The sequence below is a fragment of the Phoenix dactylifera genome, unplaced genomic scaffold, assembly GCF_009389715.1.
Source record: "Phoenix dactylifera cultivar Barhee BC4 unplaced genomic scaffold, palm_55x_up_171113_PBpolish2nd_filt_p 000144F, whole genome shotgun sequence".
Lineage (NCBI taxonomy): Eukaryota > Viridiplantae > Streptophyta > Magnoliopsida > Arecales > Arecaceae > Phoenix > Phoenix dactylifera.
In genome coordinates this window covers 468631-482633 of record NW_024067699.1, presented here as the reverse complement: position 1 = coordinate 482633, position 14003 = coordinate 468631, and the positions used below count along the sequence as shown (strand labels likewise).

General features: G+C 38.6%; 1 protein-coding gene across 1 annotated transcript; it reads right to left on the bottom strand.

Annotated features, from left to right (window-relative positions):
- Positions 1-3073: 3073 nt before the first annotated feature.
- LOC103714798 (alpha-galactosidase 1) lies at positions 3074-7679 on the bottom strand. The gene is made up of 15 exons (XM_039116914.1): positions 7499-7679; positions 7150-7208; positions 6985-7041; positions 6828-6862; positions 6169-6272; positions 5942-6017; positions 5702-5760; positions 5491-5556; positions 5314-5397; positions 5122-5186; positions 4752-4834; positions 4568-4658; positions 4093-4142; positions 3866-4006; positions 3074-3391 (listed from the first exon to the last, which is right to left on the bottom strand). The coding sequence occupies exons 1-15, from the start codon at positions 7636-7638 to the stop codon at positions 3299-3301; spliced, it is 1203 nt and encodes a 400-aa protein (XP_038972842.1). The 5' UTR covers positions 7639-7679; the 3' UTR covers positions 3074-3298.
- Positions 7680-14003: the final 6324 nt, after the last annotated feature.

The window sequence follows — 14003 nt, the reverse complement described above, 5'->3', positions numbered from 1 at the left end:
GAGAACTGGTGCTCGAGTCCACATAATAATGGGATGGCAATGGCATATTAATTTATAGCGTAGCTGCAGGAGAGAGAGTGAGAAAGAGAGCCTGAAGGACTATCACTTTGCTGGAGGATGACGGTGAGCACAAAGCTTCCATTGTGAAACTCCATCATATAGTTACAGATCTGGCGTGTATGGATATATATATATATATATATGGAATGATGCTAATGGATGCCATGCAAAGAAAACAAAGGAAGTTGTATGATAGGATAAATCCAAATGGATATATAATGGATGGCCCTTGGACGGAGGCGAGACAAAAACGAAGAAAGCCGGCAGCATTGGAGATGACGCATTGTTTGACGCTTTGCATTTGACATACTTGCGCTATTGTCCAAATTTCCTAATTTTGATGTTTCAGATACTCCGAAATCTCAGTTTATATATGAAAACTTTGGACATTCTCGTTTGACGGTCTGGTTTAACAAAATCAAGATTAACGGTTCTTTCTAAGATATTGATCCATTTCGATTTTTTTTTTTTTTTTTTGTTTTTCTACTTTGTTGAAACATCTATACTTGATTGTAAAAGAAAGATTGGAAAATCTTGATCAATACATGAGAATAACATCAAATTTTACAAATATTATATAGTGCATATTCGAACCGATATCTTGACCTTAGTGCAAATGCAAATTATTAGTGTATATATATATGTTAACAGGCTGGATTGAAATCGGAATTAGTTTTTAACCAGTAAGTAGATAACCGATATCTCTATAATAAGTTTTGAATAATTTTTGTATTTTATTTAACACTTTTCTCAAACATGGACAACCATATTATAATAATGGAGCTATTAATCCAATAACTAGAGTATCCATATTTATAATACCATTTCTTTTTTATTGTTATATTCTATACAAGTAGTTTCAGCTAACAGCATATGTGGACACATGGAATTTTTAACAATACATAATATATGTCTTTGAGTGTTTGTGCTTTTACCTAATTATCAGATTGTCTATCCCATTATTTCCTGGGAGGGAGGTATCATCTAAACTTCACCCAACTAGTTACCAGTTATTAATTTGGTTATTAGAGTATTCCAATCAATTTTGACTATCAAATTATATTGTTTCATTTGCAACCCTAACTATGAGGCATTAAACATATCCATGACCCTTGTGGATTGTGTTGCACCCAACTATTTTGAAAAACAGTATACAGCATGCATTAGTCATACCTATTTGCAAGTACTTGTAAAGTAAATTGTGTGTTCAAATCCCATCCCAATCTTAGGTCTCAATCCAACGATCAAAAAAAAGAGAGAGATTAATTTGGATCAAAATATATTGAGATTGCCAATTTTATCCAACAAGAGATGGAACGAATAAAATCGAATGCCCCTATTAATGCACTTTCTCTAAAATTTAATTTGAAGATTGGTGTGGTACATGAGGAGTGTTAGATTTTGTTGACCTGCACCTCTCCTAACTTATAAGGTGATAGAAGTACATTGTAATCCAAACATCTTCAAAACGAGAAAGGATATAAATGTTATTGCAGTTCAACCTTGACGCCTAATAGATGGAAGTGAACTTATGGCATAAATGGAAGTAGATTTTCCATAGTAGCATTTGGTATGACTGATTTTATAGATAGCAATATTTCCATCATGTGCATTCACAAATTTCTCTTCTTCTTCTTCTTTCTTCTTATCATAAATGAACTAGCCAAGCTTCAAACATCTAAGATACGTATTAGTGTGCATTAAAAAAAATAATTAGTAAATGACATTCAGAATAATTATATTAGAAACTAAGGAGATATATTAACATTTCCCTCGTCTCCATAGTAACACTCATGAGGCTGCAGGTTCCTGTTTAGTCGCACATTGGCTATACAACTAGTAAATCTTGAATACTTATATATGGCTAAGAAACCTAAATAACACTTTCTAAATAGTTTTTTAGGATGAGGTTCTAGATTTATGAATAGTATCAAAGAGGACACAGCTCGTGGCCCATATGAATTAGGAGATATTGCAACACTGGTCTATCGAAAAATCCAAATAACACTTTTCAACTAGTATTTTAGGTGGTGTTTAATATGCACTGATGACCCCAAGGCCAATGGTAATGACCCAAAGAGTTCATCGGTCATGATGTTTGTCTATAGGCCCTGGAATAGGGCTCTACGAACTTCTTTCAAGAGTTCAATGGTATTGGAAATTAATTTCCTAGACCATGGCTAACTAGAGGAGATTTTAATAATAGCAACTCAAAATTGGACGGAAGAGGTAATCCCTAGAGTGCAATGAAACCTTGTCTTTGTGGATTTCATTTCCTCTCTTCATCTTATCGATCTTGAGATCAAAGATAGAGATATCACGTAGAGTGGACTACCCAGCCCTTGCTAGATTGGACAGTTTCTTGCAATTTGTAGAAGGGGAAGATACCTTCCCTGCCTCAGTTTAGAAAGTTCTGGTAAGTTCAGCTTCAGAGGCACTCCTATTGCCCTTGATTGCAATATCACAGAAAATCTAAGATAGTCTTAACACTATTGCTAAAAGGATGGAGAATCTAAAAAGACTCCATTCCTATAAGGAACCAAGTAAAATCAACCTCAAATGACACTGGGACATAGCATTTGCTTAGGATGTAAACTTCTCTGGCAACAAAAGGAATTACAGTTTGTATGAAGAAGCTCAGGTTTTTTAAGACAACAACATGGAGAGTTAAATATCCACAGAATGATCCTAACACAAATTTAGGCCAAAACTTATAGGAAAGAAAAAAAGATCATACCTACTCTTTTCTCCTGGTAAGAAACATGCCTAGTTATTAACAAATTCTTTTAAGCTCCTAATGTCATCAGGTCGGATCAGACTCGGAAACTCACAGCCAACTTCATCAATCACACAGGAAGCATGGTCCAGGATGCTATTTGATCCAGTTCTGCTTTCAATCGATGTGAAAAACATAGATGTGGGGACAATTTCTCTCAGTGGGATTCCAGGACTTGCAACACCATCAGCCAGATGCAAATTCACATCCCATAATAACTTATCAACAAAAATGAGGTACCTTTCAAACTGACTTCCCTTCATTAACTGAAAGTATCCATGATTACACAGTTAAGCCTCGAGCATAGGAACCGTGGATGACTCATGCAGTTCATTCCATCTAAGATCTCAATGAGAAGTCCCAATTTACATGTAAACACAATAAACCATCTATCAAAGAGAGACTGAAAAAATTTAAATTAAAATGAAACTATGACCCGATCCACCATTTTTCAGATGCTGATTATGACAGAGGCGTTAGGACAAACATCCTGCATGAATGGGGGCCTATGGAAACTGTCATTTTGTCCATGAACTTCTTCTTCAGCGTCTCATGCTGCAGGAGACAATGGACATATCAAGTCAGATATCAGCTCTCCAAAGGTGAACAAAATATGTAACCTTTCACTTGATTACTGACAAAAAGCTTAGAATTGCCAAGTCTAGGTAAACAAGCTTAAGCTACTAACAACAAACTACTGGATACAATTTCAAGGAGGTAGAAAATTATTAATTAGCGGTGGTTTCATGGCTCTGCATTCAATATAATTGTCAAAATAGATTGAAATTTAACAAATTGTTTAAAATGTGTTTAATGTACTACATACACTGTTTCCAAAATGCTTTTTACTGGTTTGTTTTTTCCTTGTTTTGGTTAATATGCAAAGATATGCTCCTTGGACGTAGAAGTGGTCCAGTCTTGCATGCAAGCCGAGGTGTAATTATCACAGAGAATACTTAATGATAAAAGATAAGCTGAAATAAATGTAGGCATAAAACATAAATGATGCATACAGAAAATAGTGTTTACCTTCCAAAGGTCTCTTGCTTCCACAACTGTCTTCGGAGGAATACCTATATCATCCCAATTGGCTGTAATGGGACTGGGTTTAAGCGATCGGTTCAACAAGACGATTGCTGTCTTATATCCGGAAAGAGGTCCAGCCCAAACCTATAGGGATATCTAATTAACGACTGCTTCCAGTAGAAAAAACAAGAAAGCTTTCTATTGCCTGATATATTGAAAAAGTAGCCTACCTCCAGATCTCCCTCCATTCTTACTTTCTTTGCTTGAATACCAAGAGGATCTGTCCGTGAAAATCACAATATTAAAGCATGTTCATGATGTTAAAGTACATGAGAAGCCATCCTATAGATCATGACTCCAAGTTATTGAAGCTTGAAATCCATTTTGAATGTGAAACAATGTTAAGTTGTCAAAGTAGTTACATATGACGATAATTACTAAAATCAGAACCTTGCTTATGGTCAAAGTGAAGTAACAAAAGATCAATTAAAGCCACAGTATAAAGTTCAAAGACTTTGTAAAAGAAGAGGAATCAAAAACAAGATATTTATTAGCAATAGAGTTGGCTTGAAAACCTCCGAGCTCATAGACAATACAAGATTTCTCAGCTAGTTTTATCACTGTTTTCTGCTCACAAACATTGACAAAATTCTTGCTACCTAGTGTAGAATTAATTTGCTGTAAAGGCATCTAGCAGTGCCTCACCTTGATTCACAGCAATGACTTCTTTGTTTCCAATGATGTCCATAGTCTCCCTTGTCATATTCCGTACATCACATCCAATAAGAAGGGGAGCCTGCATTAAAAGGCATGAAATCTTTAAATTGACTGAAATAAAGATCAGTAGAAACTCAAAATGTCGTCGACTCCTAGAACCATATAATGTTACCTTGGAAATAGCCCATATACTGAAGTGTACTATGTACTCATCATTTGTCATTCCTCCGTTTCCTACTTCAAGCATGTCTGGATCTGATCAGACAATTGATATGAAAAAGATGTTGTAAGTTGTCCCCTAAATAAAGTTACTGTAAAATACTATATATGCAACTTTTCCATCTAAATCCCCACAATCCCTTCGTACAGAGCATAGAATGGTGTAATGAAACATCAAATACATCATTATAAAAATTCAAGAGTACTGAGAGGGCCTACAATAAAATGCATCTCATGATTTTGAAAGTTTCCAGTTCTATTATTTAACAGCTCAAGAGTTTGAAAGTTTCCAGTTCTATTGTTTAAATATTAGAAACACTAACCATTCCAACCTCCAGGCCTGGCATACTCAGCATACACTTCATTTTGGTCAGCCCTTGAGACCATGCTGCAATACAAACAGCATGATCCCACTTCAGTCAAGATAGTCGAAACTTGTTGCAGTACTTCCCTTCTTTTTGCTTTCATATTTATCGATACATTAGAAAATTAATTAAGCAACAAGGATGGCATACCTTTCCCATGAATCATTTATGTCACTAGTGGTTCTCCAGCTATTTCCAAGCTTGGCACCCCATAAAGCTGGGTGCATGTCCCCCCTAAACATCAGTGAGTATAGTCGATCGATCAATCAAATTTAGAAATGCAGGACCTCAAGAAGCACATTGACGCCAAAAAGATCGCTTTATTACCATTCACAGAGAGAGAAAAAGATCGGCCGGCCTGTCCTCATAAGGGCACGAGTCATTATGGGGTACCTATGTTAGATTTCCACATACAAGACTAGGACTTAAAAATCTCAATGAACTACAGAGCTCAAATGACAACAAATTAAAGAATTCATTAATACACTTCTGAAAAAAGGCAGTAGGCTTGAAACATAGAGAAGAGTATCAAGAGTACCGCTCCATTAGCTTCAAACCTCCGTTATTACAGTTGTCATACTTTAAATAATCAATACCCTGCACTCCCCAAGTATGTAGTCAATTAAATACTCTTACAAAAGAAATACATGGATCCCCAAATTAAAGAATGTGAACCTTTTAACTAAGAGCACCAAGATAAATTAACTTGTTTAGTGATTCATATTGCTAATTAAAAGACTTTTGAAAGTGATAACTCAAATAATACCACTATACTTACCCATGATGCAAAAGTATCAGCATCTTTCTGCTCATAACCAAGTGACCCGGGCATCTTTTGGGAGCATGTTAGGTACCTACAAATTTCCAAGTATCCCCTTAAGTTTCTTTTCTGGAACCATGTGTGGTAGGTCAAAAGCCAGTTTTTCCAACACTGCTGCAACTGTTCAGAGAAAAACAGAGAAAAGAAAAGGAAAAAAACTAGATGGTATAACAAAATATACTTACCCTGCATCAGAGTAGATTCCTAGTTTAAGCCCCTTGCTGTGAACATACTCTGCAAGAGCTTTAATACCTGATGGGAAGGTCGACTTCTTTGGAACAAAATAACCCTGAGAATGCAATAATAAATTATTAAGCATTCATTTTATGTTGGAAATAAACAGTGCTCATATTTTCGGAGTCCAACCATTACCACTTTAGAAAACACATACGATGCTAACTTCACCGAGTTATAGTGACCTTCAATCCTAAAGTTAAAAGGACCTTCAAGCTAGTCAGGAATTTATTTCTAGAATATCTTAGGGTATGTTTTCGTTGCAAAGAAATCTGTTGAAATGGAAAAGATAAGGTAAATTATTTTCATGAAAGATTTTTTTTCTGAAATATAGTGATAAACTTTCTAAATTTGTTTTTCTAGGATAAAATAAACATCTCAAAATATGTGAAACATCTCAGACTGTGATTTCATAACAGAACATATCCATAAGATTAAATTCAACGAATCACATTTGATAACTACAGACATGTCTAAATTTGTCTCGAACAAGACATAATTTACACCATTCCATATACTCTGAATCTAATAGGCAATCTTCAACCCAATTACAGTTTATAAATGCAAAAAGAAAAAAAAAATTAGACATGAAGGAAAATTAAAGGCAAACCTCTGAGTCACGGTTCTGCTCCGCCCAGCAATCATCTGAACACTCAAAAAGCAAAATGTTTCCATTAGTTTTTTCTCCATTAGGAAAACCCAATTTAAAATCCAAACCAAAGTTCTTAATAAGCATTCCATCAGAGAACATAAAGATTGAGAATTACCTATATTGACATACTGATATCCAAGCTCTGCGAGCCCAGTCGACACCAGGGCATCAGCTGATACATAAATCCAACGTTATTTATAAAGCATAGAAGGAAGAATCACATAAACTAAATCTCTCATTATCATAGCCAAAACTCATACATAAATAATTTAAGTTTTACCAGTTTCTCGGATAAGCGTCTCGTTGATGAAGCAACTAAAATGATTCCAGCTGTTCCATCTGCATTCATACATTCAGATCAGATAAATATAACCAAAAACTATGCATAAAACAACATAACTCAATGATTGTCTGGTAATCTAGAGATACGTACTGTTGATAAATACTTCAAAGTAAACATCAACAGATTAAAGCAAAACAGTAATAAATCCATGTCCTAAATATTTTGTTAAAAGAAAACATCATAAGAAACAAGCAAAAAGGAAAAGGAACAACTACATGGAGATAAAAATCTATTATTAACTTTTTATCCATATTTGATGTGAAGAACAGTAACAAGGATTACATACCCCATGGGAGGGGTTATTCCAAGCCCATTGGCTAGAAGAGTCCTCTTGCTCTCCGAGTCCACCGCCGTCACCCTCGCATCAGCCTTCATCAAGGCGCTGAGAAAAAGCAACACCACAATGTCTTGCAACGAGAACCCCATCTCTCTCTCGCTCTCTCTCTCTCTACTAATCTACCAATGAACAGCTCCATAAGGTTCACCTCGTCCATATACTTGGAACAAGGGTAAAATCGGAAGAAAGAAAATATCAACCGGTTACACCGGCTGATGGTTTAAAATTAAAAAAAATCAGTACAATGATCTGATCCATCCAACTGCCCTTTTGAATAAATTTTTTTTTAAAAAAACTGAATCTGTACTTTTTTATTTAAAAATTATTTCTCGTCCATTCATCGGAACTTTCCATCCAGCTTTGAAAGAATAAAATAAAATATACGTGTCAGATATCAAACGATGAGTTTGGGTTGTGTCAGGTACGGGATGAACGATGGGATTCAGCATTGAGACCTGGAAGCTGGGATTCAGCATTGAGTACTGGGGACGTGGGGGACAAATGGGTCGGATCCGATGGAATTCTGAATATTTTTGGCTCGATTTGGTTTTATCCAAATCCGACTCGATTGAAGGTTGAGCCGGATCGAATCGGATTCGGATTCGAATCGGATCGAATTTAGAGTTGGATTCATTTTTTTTGCTTTTGGAAAAAAAATTGGATAAATTTAATTTAATCACATCATAATTATGAGGTGCTGGGTGACCCTCGAAAGATTTGCAATTGACCTCGAGTCTACAAGCCAAATTTCATAACACACTATTTTTTATCTATACGACTGCTTGGATGGAACTTGGTGTCTCCCAGCACCCCTCTCACGAGGAAAAAAAAAATCCCAGACCTTCTTCCAAAATCCAATTCCATTGCAGAAAACTGGCACATGACCATATTCAGTTCAGTGTTCCCTCACTTTCTCCCTTCAAAAGTTAAAAGTAACCAATAAAAAAAAGGGTAATTGACTTTCCCATCCCTCTAAAGACTCCACTATAACAAAAAGTCCTTGTTAATTAAATCTAAAACAACCGGTCCAGAAACTTTCCAAACTGTAATTCCCGGTCCCTGAGCTCCTTTTATTTTGAAATAAGATACCGAAAATGCCCCTTCCCTCATGATCTCCCATCCTTCCGAAGAAGAAGAATTTCAGAGACTTTCCAAACTGTAATCTCCCAGCCGCGGCTGCTGCCGACCGCGGCCTGCCCCCTCCCGCGGCCGCCGCCGGCCCGGCTCGCCTCCTCCCGAGCCCCCTCCCGCGGCCGCGCCGCCGGGAATGCCTCCACCCCTGCCCCCATGGTGGGAAGGTGCCGAAGAAGAGGAAGAAGGGCGCCGTCCCGCGTCCTGCGGCTGTCGCCGGCCACGGCCCGCCCTCCTCCAGCGTCCGCCGTGGCCCAGCCCCTTTCCGGCGCCGCCGGCCTCGCGGGAAGAGAAGAAAGAAGAAGAAGGGAAGAAGAGAAGAAAAAAAAGAAAAAGAAAAGAAAAAGTTTGAACTGAGGTCGACTCCTGCTCTGCTGGGGTCGACTTGTGAAAATCTTGGGTCGACTCGCTCACTTCTACAACAATTTTCTAAGAACACTTAACTGTGTGCACAGTCCTGTTAACTGTGTTCGCAGACAACTTAACTGTGTGCCGCCAGCTCGCGGAAGGAGAAAAAAGAAGAAAGAAGAAGAAGGGAAGAAGAGAAGAAAAAAAAAAGAAAAAAAAAAGAAAAAAGGAAAAAATAAAAATAAAGTTAAATAAGCTTGGAACAATTAAATAAGTTTGGAACACACTTAATCTAACATGACACACGGTTAAATAAGCTTGGAACATATTTAAATCATCCCGGAACACACTTATTCTACCCCAGAACACAGTTATTTCGACTGTGCACACAGTTAAGTGTTATTAGAAAATTATTGTAGACTTATGCTGAGCTGGGGTCGACCCCTGAAGAGCTGGGGTCGACCCCTAAAGAGCTGGAGTCGACCCCTGAAATCAGGCAAAAAACAGCTCTCTGGAAAGCCTGAGAGAGTCGACTCCAGGTGAGCAGGGGTCGACCCCAGGTCTGTGAACACAGTTAAGTTGTCTGTGAACACAGTTAACTTGTCTAGGAACACAGTTAAGTTGTCTAGGAACACAGTTGTCTAGGAACACAGTTGTTTAGGAACACAGTTAAATTGTTTGGGAACACAGTTAAGTTGTCTAGGAACACAGTTGTCTAGGAACACAGTTAAGTTGTCTGTGAACACAGTTAAGTTGTTTAGGAACACAGTTATCTAAGAATACAGTTAAGTTGTTTGGGAACACAGTTAACTTGTCTAGGAACACAGTTAATTTGTCTAGGAACACAGTTGTCTAGGAATACAGTTAAGTTGTCTGGGAACACAGTTAACTTGTCTGGGAACACAGTTAAGTTGTCTAGGAACACAGTTAACTTGTCTGAGAACACAGTTAAGTTATCTAGGAACACAGTTGTTTAGGAACACAGTTAAATTGTTTGGGAACACAGTTAACTTGTCTAGGAACACAGTTGTCTAGGAACACAGTTAAGTTGTCTGTGAACACAGTTAAGTTGTTTAGGAACACGGTTATCTAAGAATACAGTTAAGTTGTTTGGGAACACAGTTAACTTGTCTAGGAACACAGTTAATTTGTCTAGGAACACAGTTGTCTAGGAACACAGTTAAGTTGTTTGGGAACACAGTTAAGTTGTCTGGGAACACAGTTAACTTGTCTGGGAACACAGTTAATTTGTCTGGGAACACAGTTAACTTGTCTAGGAACACAGTTGTTTAGGAACACAGTTAAATTGTTTGGGAACACAGTTAACTTGTCTAGGAACACAATTGTCTAGGAACACAGTTAAGTTGTCTGTGAACACAGTTAAGTTGTTTAGGAACACAGTTATCTAAGAATACAGTTAAGTTGTTTGGGAACACAGTTAACTTGTCTAGGAACACAGTTAATTTGTCTAGGAACACAGTTGTCTAGGAACACAGTTAAGTTGTCTGGGAACACAGTTAACTTGTCTGGGAACACAGTTAAGTTGTCTAGGAACACAGTAAACTTGTCTGAGAACACAGTTAAGTTGTCTAGGAACACAGTTAACTTGTCTAGGAACACAGTTGTTTAGGAACACAGTTAAATTGTTTGGGAACACAGTTAACTTGTCTAGGAACACAGTTGTCTAGGAACACAGTTAAGTTGTCTGTGAACACAGTTAAGTTGTTTAGGAACACAGTTATCTAAGAATACAGTTAAGTTGTTTGGGAACACAGTTAACTTGTCTAGGAACACAGTTAATTTGTCTAGGAACACAGTTGTCTAGGAACACAGTTAAGTTGTCTGGGAACACAGTTAACTTGTCTGGGAACACAGTTAAGTTGTCTAGGAACACAGTTAACTTGTCTGAGAACACAGTTAAGTTATCTAGGAACACAGTTAACTTGTCTAGGAACACAGTTGTTTAGGAACACAGTTAAATTGTTTGGGAACACAGTTAACTTGTCTAGGAACACAGTTGTCTAGGAACACAGTTAAGTTGTCTGTGAACATAGTTAAGTTGTTTAGGAACACAGTTATCTAAGAATACAGTTAAGTTGTTTGGGAACACAGTTAACTTGTCTAGGAACACAGTTAATTTGTCTAGGAACACAGTTGTCTAGGAACACAGTTAAGTTGTTTGGGAACACAGTTAACTTGTCTGGGAACACAGTTAAGTTGTCTAGGAACACAGTTAACTTGTCTGGGAACACAGTTAAGTTGTCTAGGAACACAGTTAACTTGTCTAGGAACACAGTTGTTTAGGAACACAGTTAAATTGTTTGGGAACACAGTTAAATTGTTTGGGAACACAGTTGTCTAGGAACACAGTTAAGTTGTCTGTGAACACAGTTAAGTTGTTTAGGAACACAGTTATCTAAGAATACAGTTAAGTTGTTTGGGAACACAGTTAACTTGTCTAGGAACACAGTTAATTTGTCTAGGAACACAGTTGTCTAGGAACACAGTTAAGTTGTTTGGGAACACAGTTAACTTGTCTGGGAACACAGTTAAGTTGTCTAGGAACACAGTTAACTTGTCTGGGAACACAGTTAAGTTGTCTAGGAACACAGTTAACTTGTCTAGGAACACAGTTGTTTAGGAACACAGTTAAATTGTTTGGGAACACAGTTAACTTGTCTAGGAACACAATTGTCTAGGAACACAGTTAAGTTGTCTGTGAACACAGTTAAGTTGTTTAGGAACACAGTTATCTAAGAATACAGTTAAGTTGTTTGGGAACACAGTTAACTTGTCTAGGAACACAGTTAATTTGTCTAGGAACACAGTTGTCTAGGAACACAGTTAAGTTGTTTGGGAACACAGTTAACTTGTCTGGGAACACAGTTAAGTTGTCTAGGAAAGCCTGAGAGTCGACTCCAGGTGAGCAGGGGTCGACTCGTGCTGTTAAGGGGTCGACTCCAGGTCTGTGAACACAGTTAAGTTGTCTGTGAACACAGTTAGCTTGTCTAGGAACACAGTTAATTTTATTTTTATTTTTATTTTATTTTTTTCTTCTTTTTCTTTCATTTTCTTTTTTTTCTTTTCTTTTTCTTTTTTTTTCTTCTCTTCTTCCCTTCTCCTTCTTTCTTCTTCCTTCTCCTCTCGCGAGGCCGGCAGCTACGGAAGGGGGTCGGACGGTGGCGGCCGCAGGATGGGGCCACCGGGGGGGCAGCGGCTCCTCTTCTTTGGCACCTCCCCACCGTGGGGGCGGAGGTAATTCCGGCGGCGCGGAAGGGGGCAGCGGGTGCGGGAGGGGGCGGGCTGTGGCCGGCGGCAAGCGCGGGAGGGGGTGGGCCGTGGCCGGCGGCAGGCGCGGGAGGGGGTGGGCCGTGGCCGGCGGCTGCCTTTTTCTTCTCCTTCTTCGGTGGGAATGGGAGAGGCGGGGGCATTTTTGTCCCATAAAGCAATGTTAAAATATATATGGACCGGTTGTTAAACAACCGGTCAACAGGGATTTAATGTTAAAGTTCGGTCAATAAATGGACCGCTGAGCAAGTTCCCCTTAAAAAAAAAGCCAGCTACCGAGACACCAGGGTATCAACAGTGTAATAGATCGCGAGAGAATCCTGATGGACCGAGGTTCCTTTGGATTCTGTGAACTTGTTGCTATCCTTCCACGGTTGAACCCTACTCCCTTGGGGCTTTTCCTCCTCTTTTTTGTTTTCTTTTTTTTTCTTTATTTTTTTTGGTACAAAGCGTTTCCTCTTTATTGGCTGGCATTTCCCATCCCTTAGGGAATAATAAGGCCATGGGAGCAAGCTAACAGGCTCCTAAGAAACCCATATCTCCTCCGTCTGCCATGAAAACCCGCCATAAGTTCGCTTAAAAACAACCAATAGTACCACGGAGGTGATGGAGTCATGACGGTGGACTCATTGTGTTAAGATTAGGGTTTGGAGAGAGATCGGGTTCAAGGTTTTTTTTTTTTGTTGTTGTAATGGATGACACATTCATTTTTAGTGTAAATACATATATATTGGAAAAGTTAAAAGATAACAAACAGTCACTGAATAACATACAAGGCCATCTAATCCATAGTTTCATTGGTCTCACTACATACATATTTGGCTTAGAAAGGCGACGTCTCCACCAACCATGGCCCGAATGTCCAGAAATAAGAGATGGCACCCAACCGCGCTGCCGATGCCCCATTGGATTCAACCAATTACCATTGCTGAGTCACTATCGAGCATGATTGTGTTGGCCTGCAGAACACATCGGGCTTGACACAGACCAACTCAAGTTGTCCTCAACTCCACCCTATGTCAAAGATACAGCACCCACCAATAACAACCACCTTAGAGTCCGGGCTTCTAATGATGAAACCTGCACCATCCCTTCTGCCACCGTCTAGCACGCATCCATAAAAATTAACTTTGAGGAAGCTCGAGGGTGGAGGCTCCCAGATGAAAAACATCGTTGGTGGCGCTATAAGAGCGGATGTAGAGCCTCAGATCCTCTGAGCTATCAAAGACTCGTCCGATAAACATATATAGATAATCTCCGTCGTATGTGCTTGGGCTTAAATTTAGGTGTAGAGCTGCTCTCTCTAGTACCCAGCGGCGAAGACGAAGAGAGGAGGAACGGAGGATGACTGCTGTGAGAGGAGCTTGCGGAATGAGATAAGAGAGATAGGGAGTCTATCTTCAGCCCAGGCTTTCTATTTAATTACGAATATATACTAAGCAAGCCAACCGTTTGATTTGGTAATCTAATAAAGCATCATTGCCATCCAAACTAATTTGGATGGTTAGTATTTTTTGATTATTTTATTTTTTTTCAGTTAAAAATTTTTGGTACCGAATAAGTCTTTAATTTTTGATATTGCAAGTATATTTTATGGAATCTTTACCGAGGACAAATTAGGAAAGTGCAATTTAGTAGTGGATAGAGATTGCGTGCGGACGGGGAGGCGCGGTGGCGGGGCTTGGAT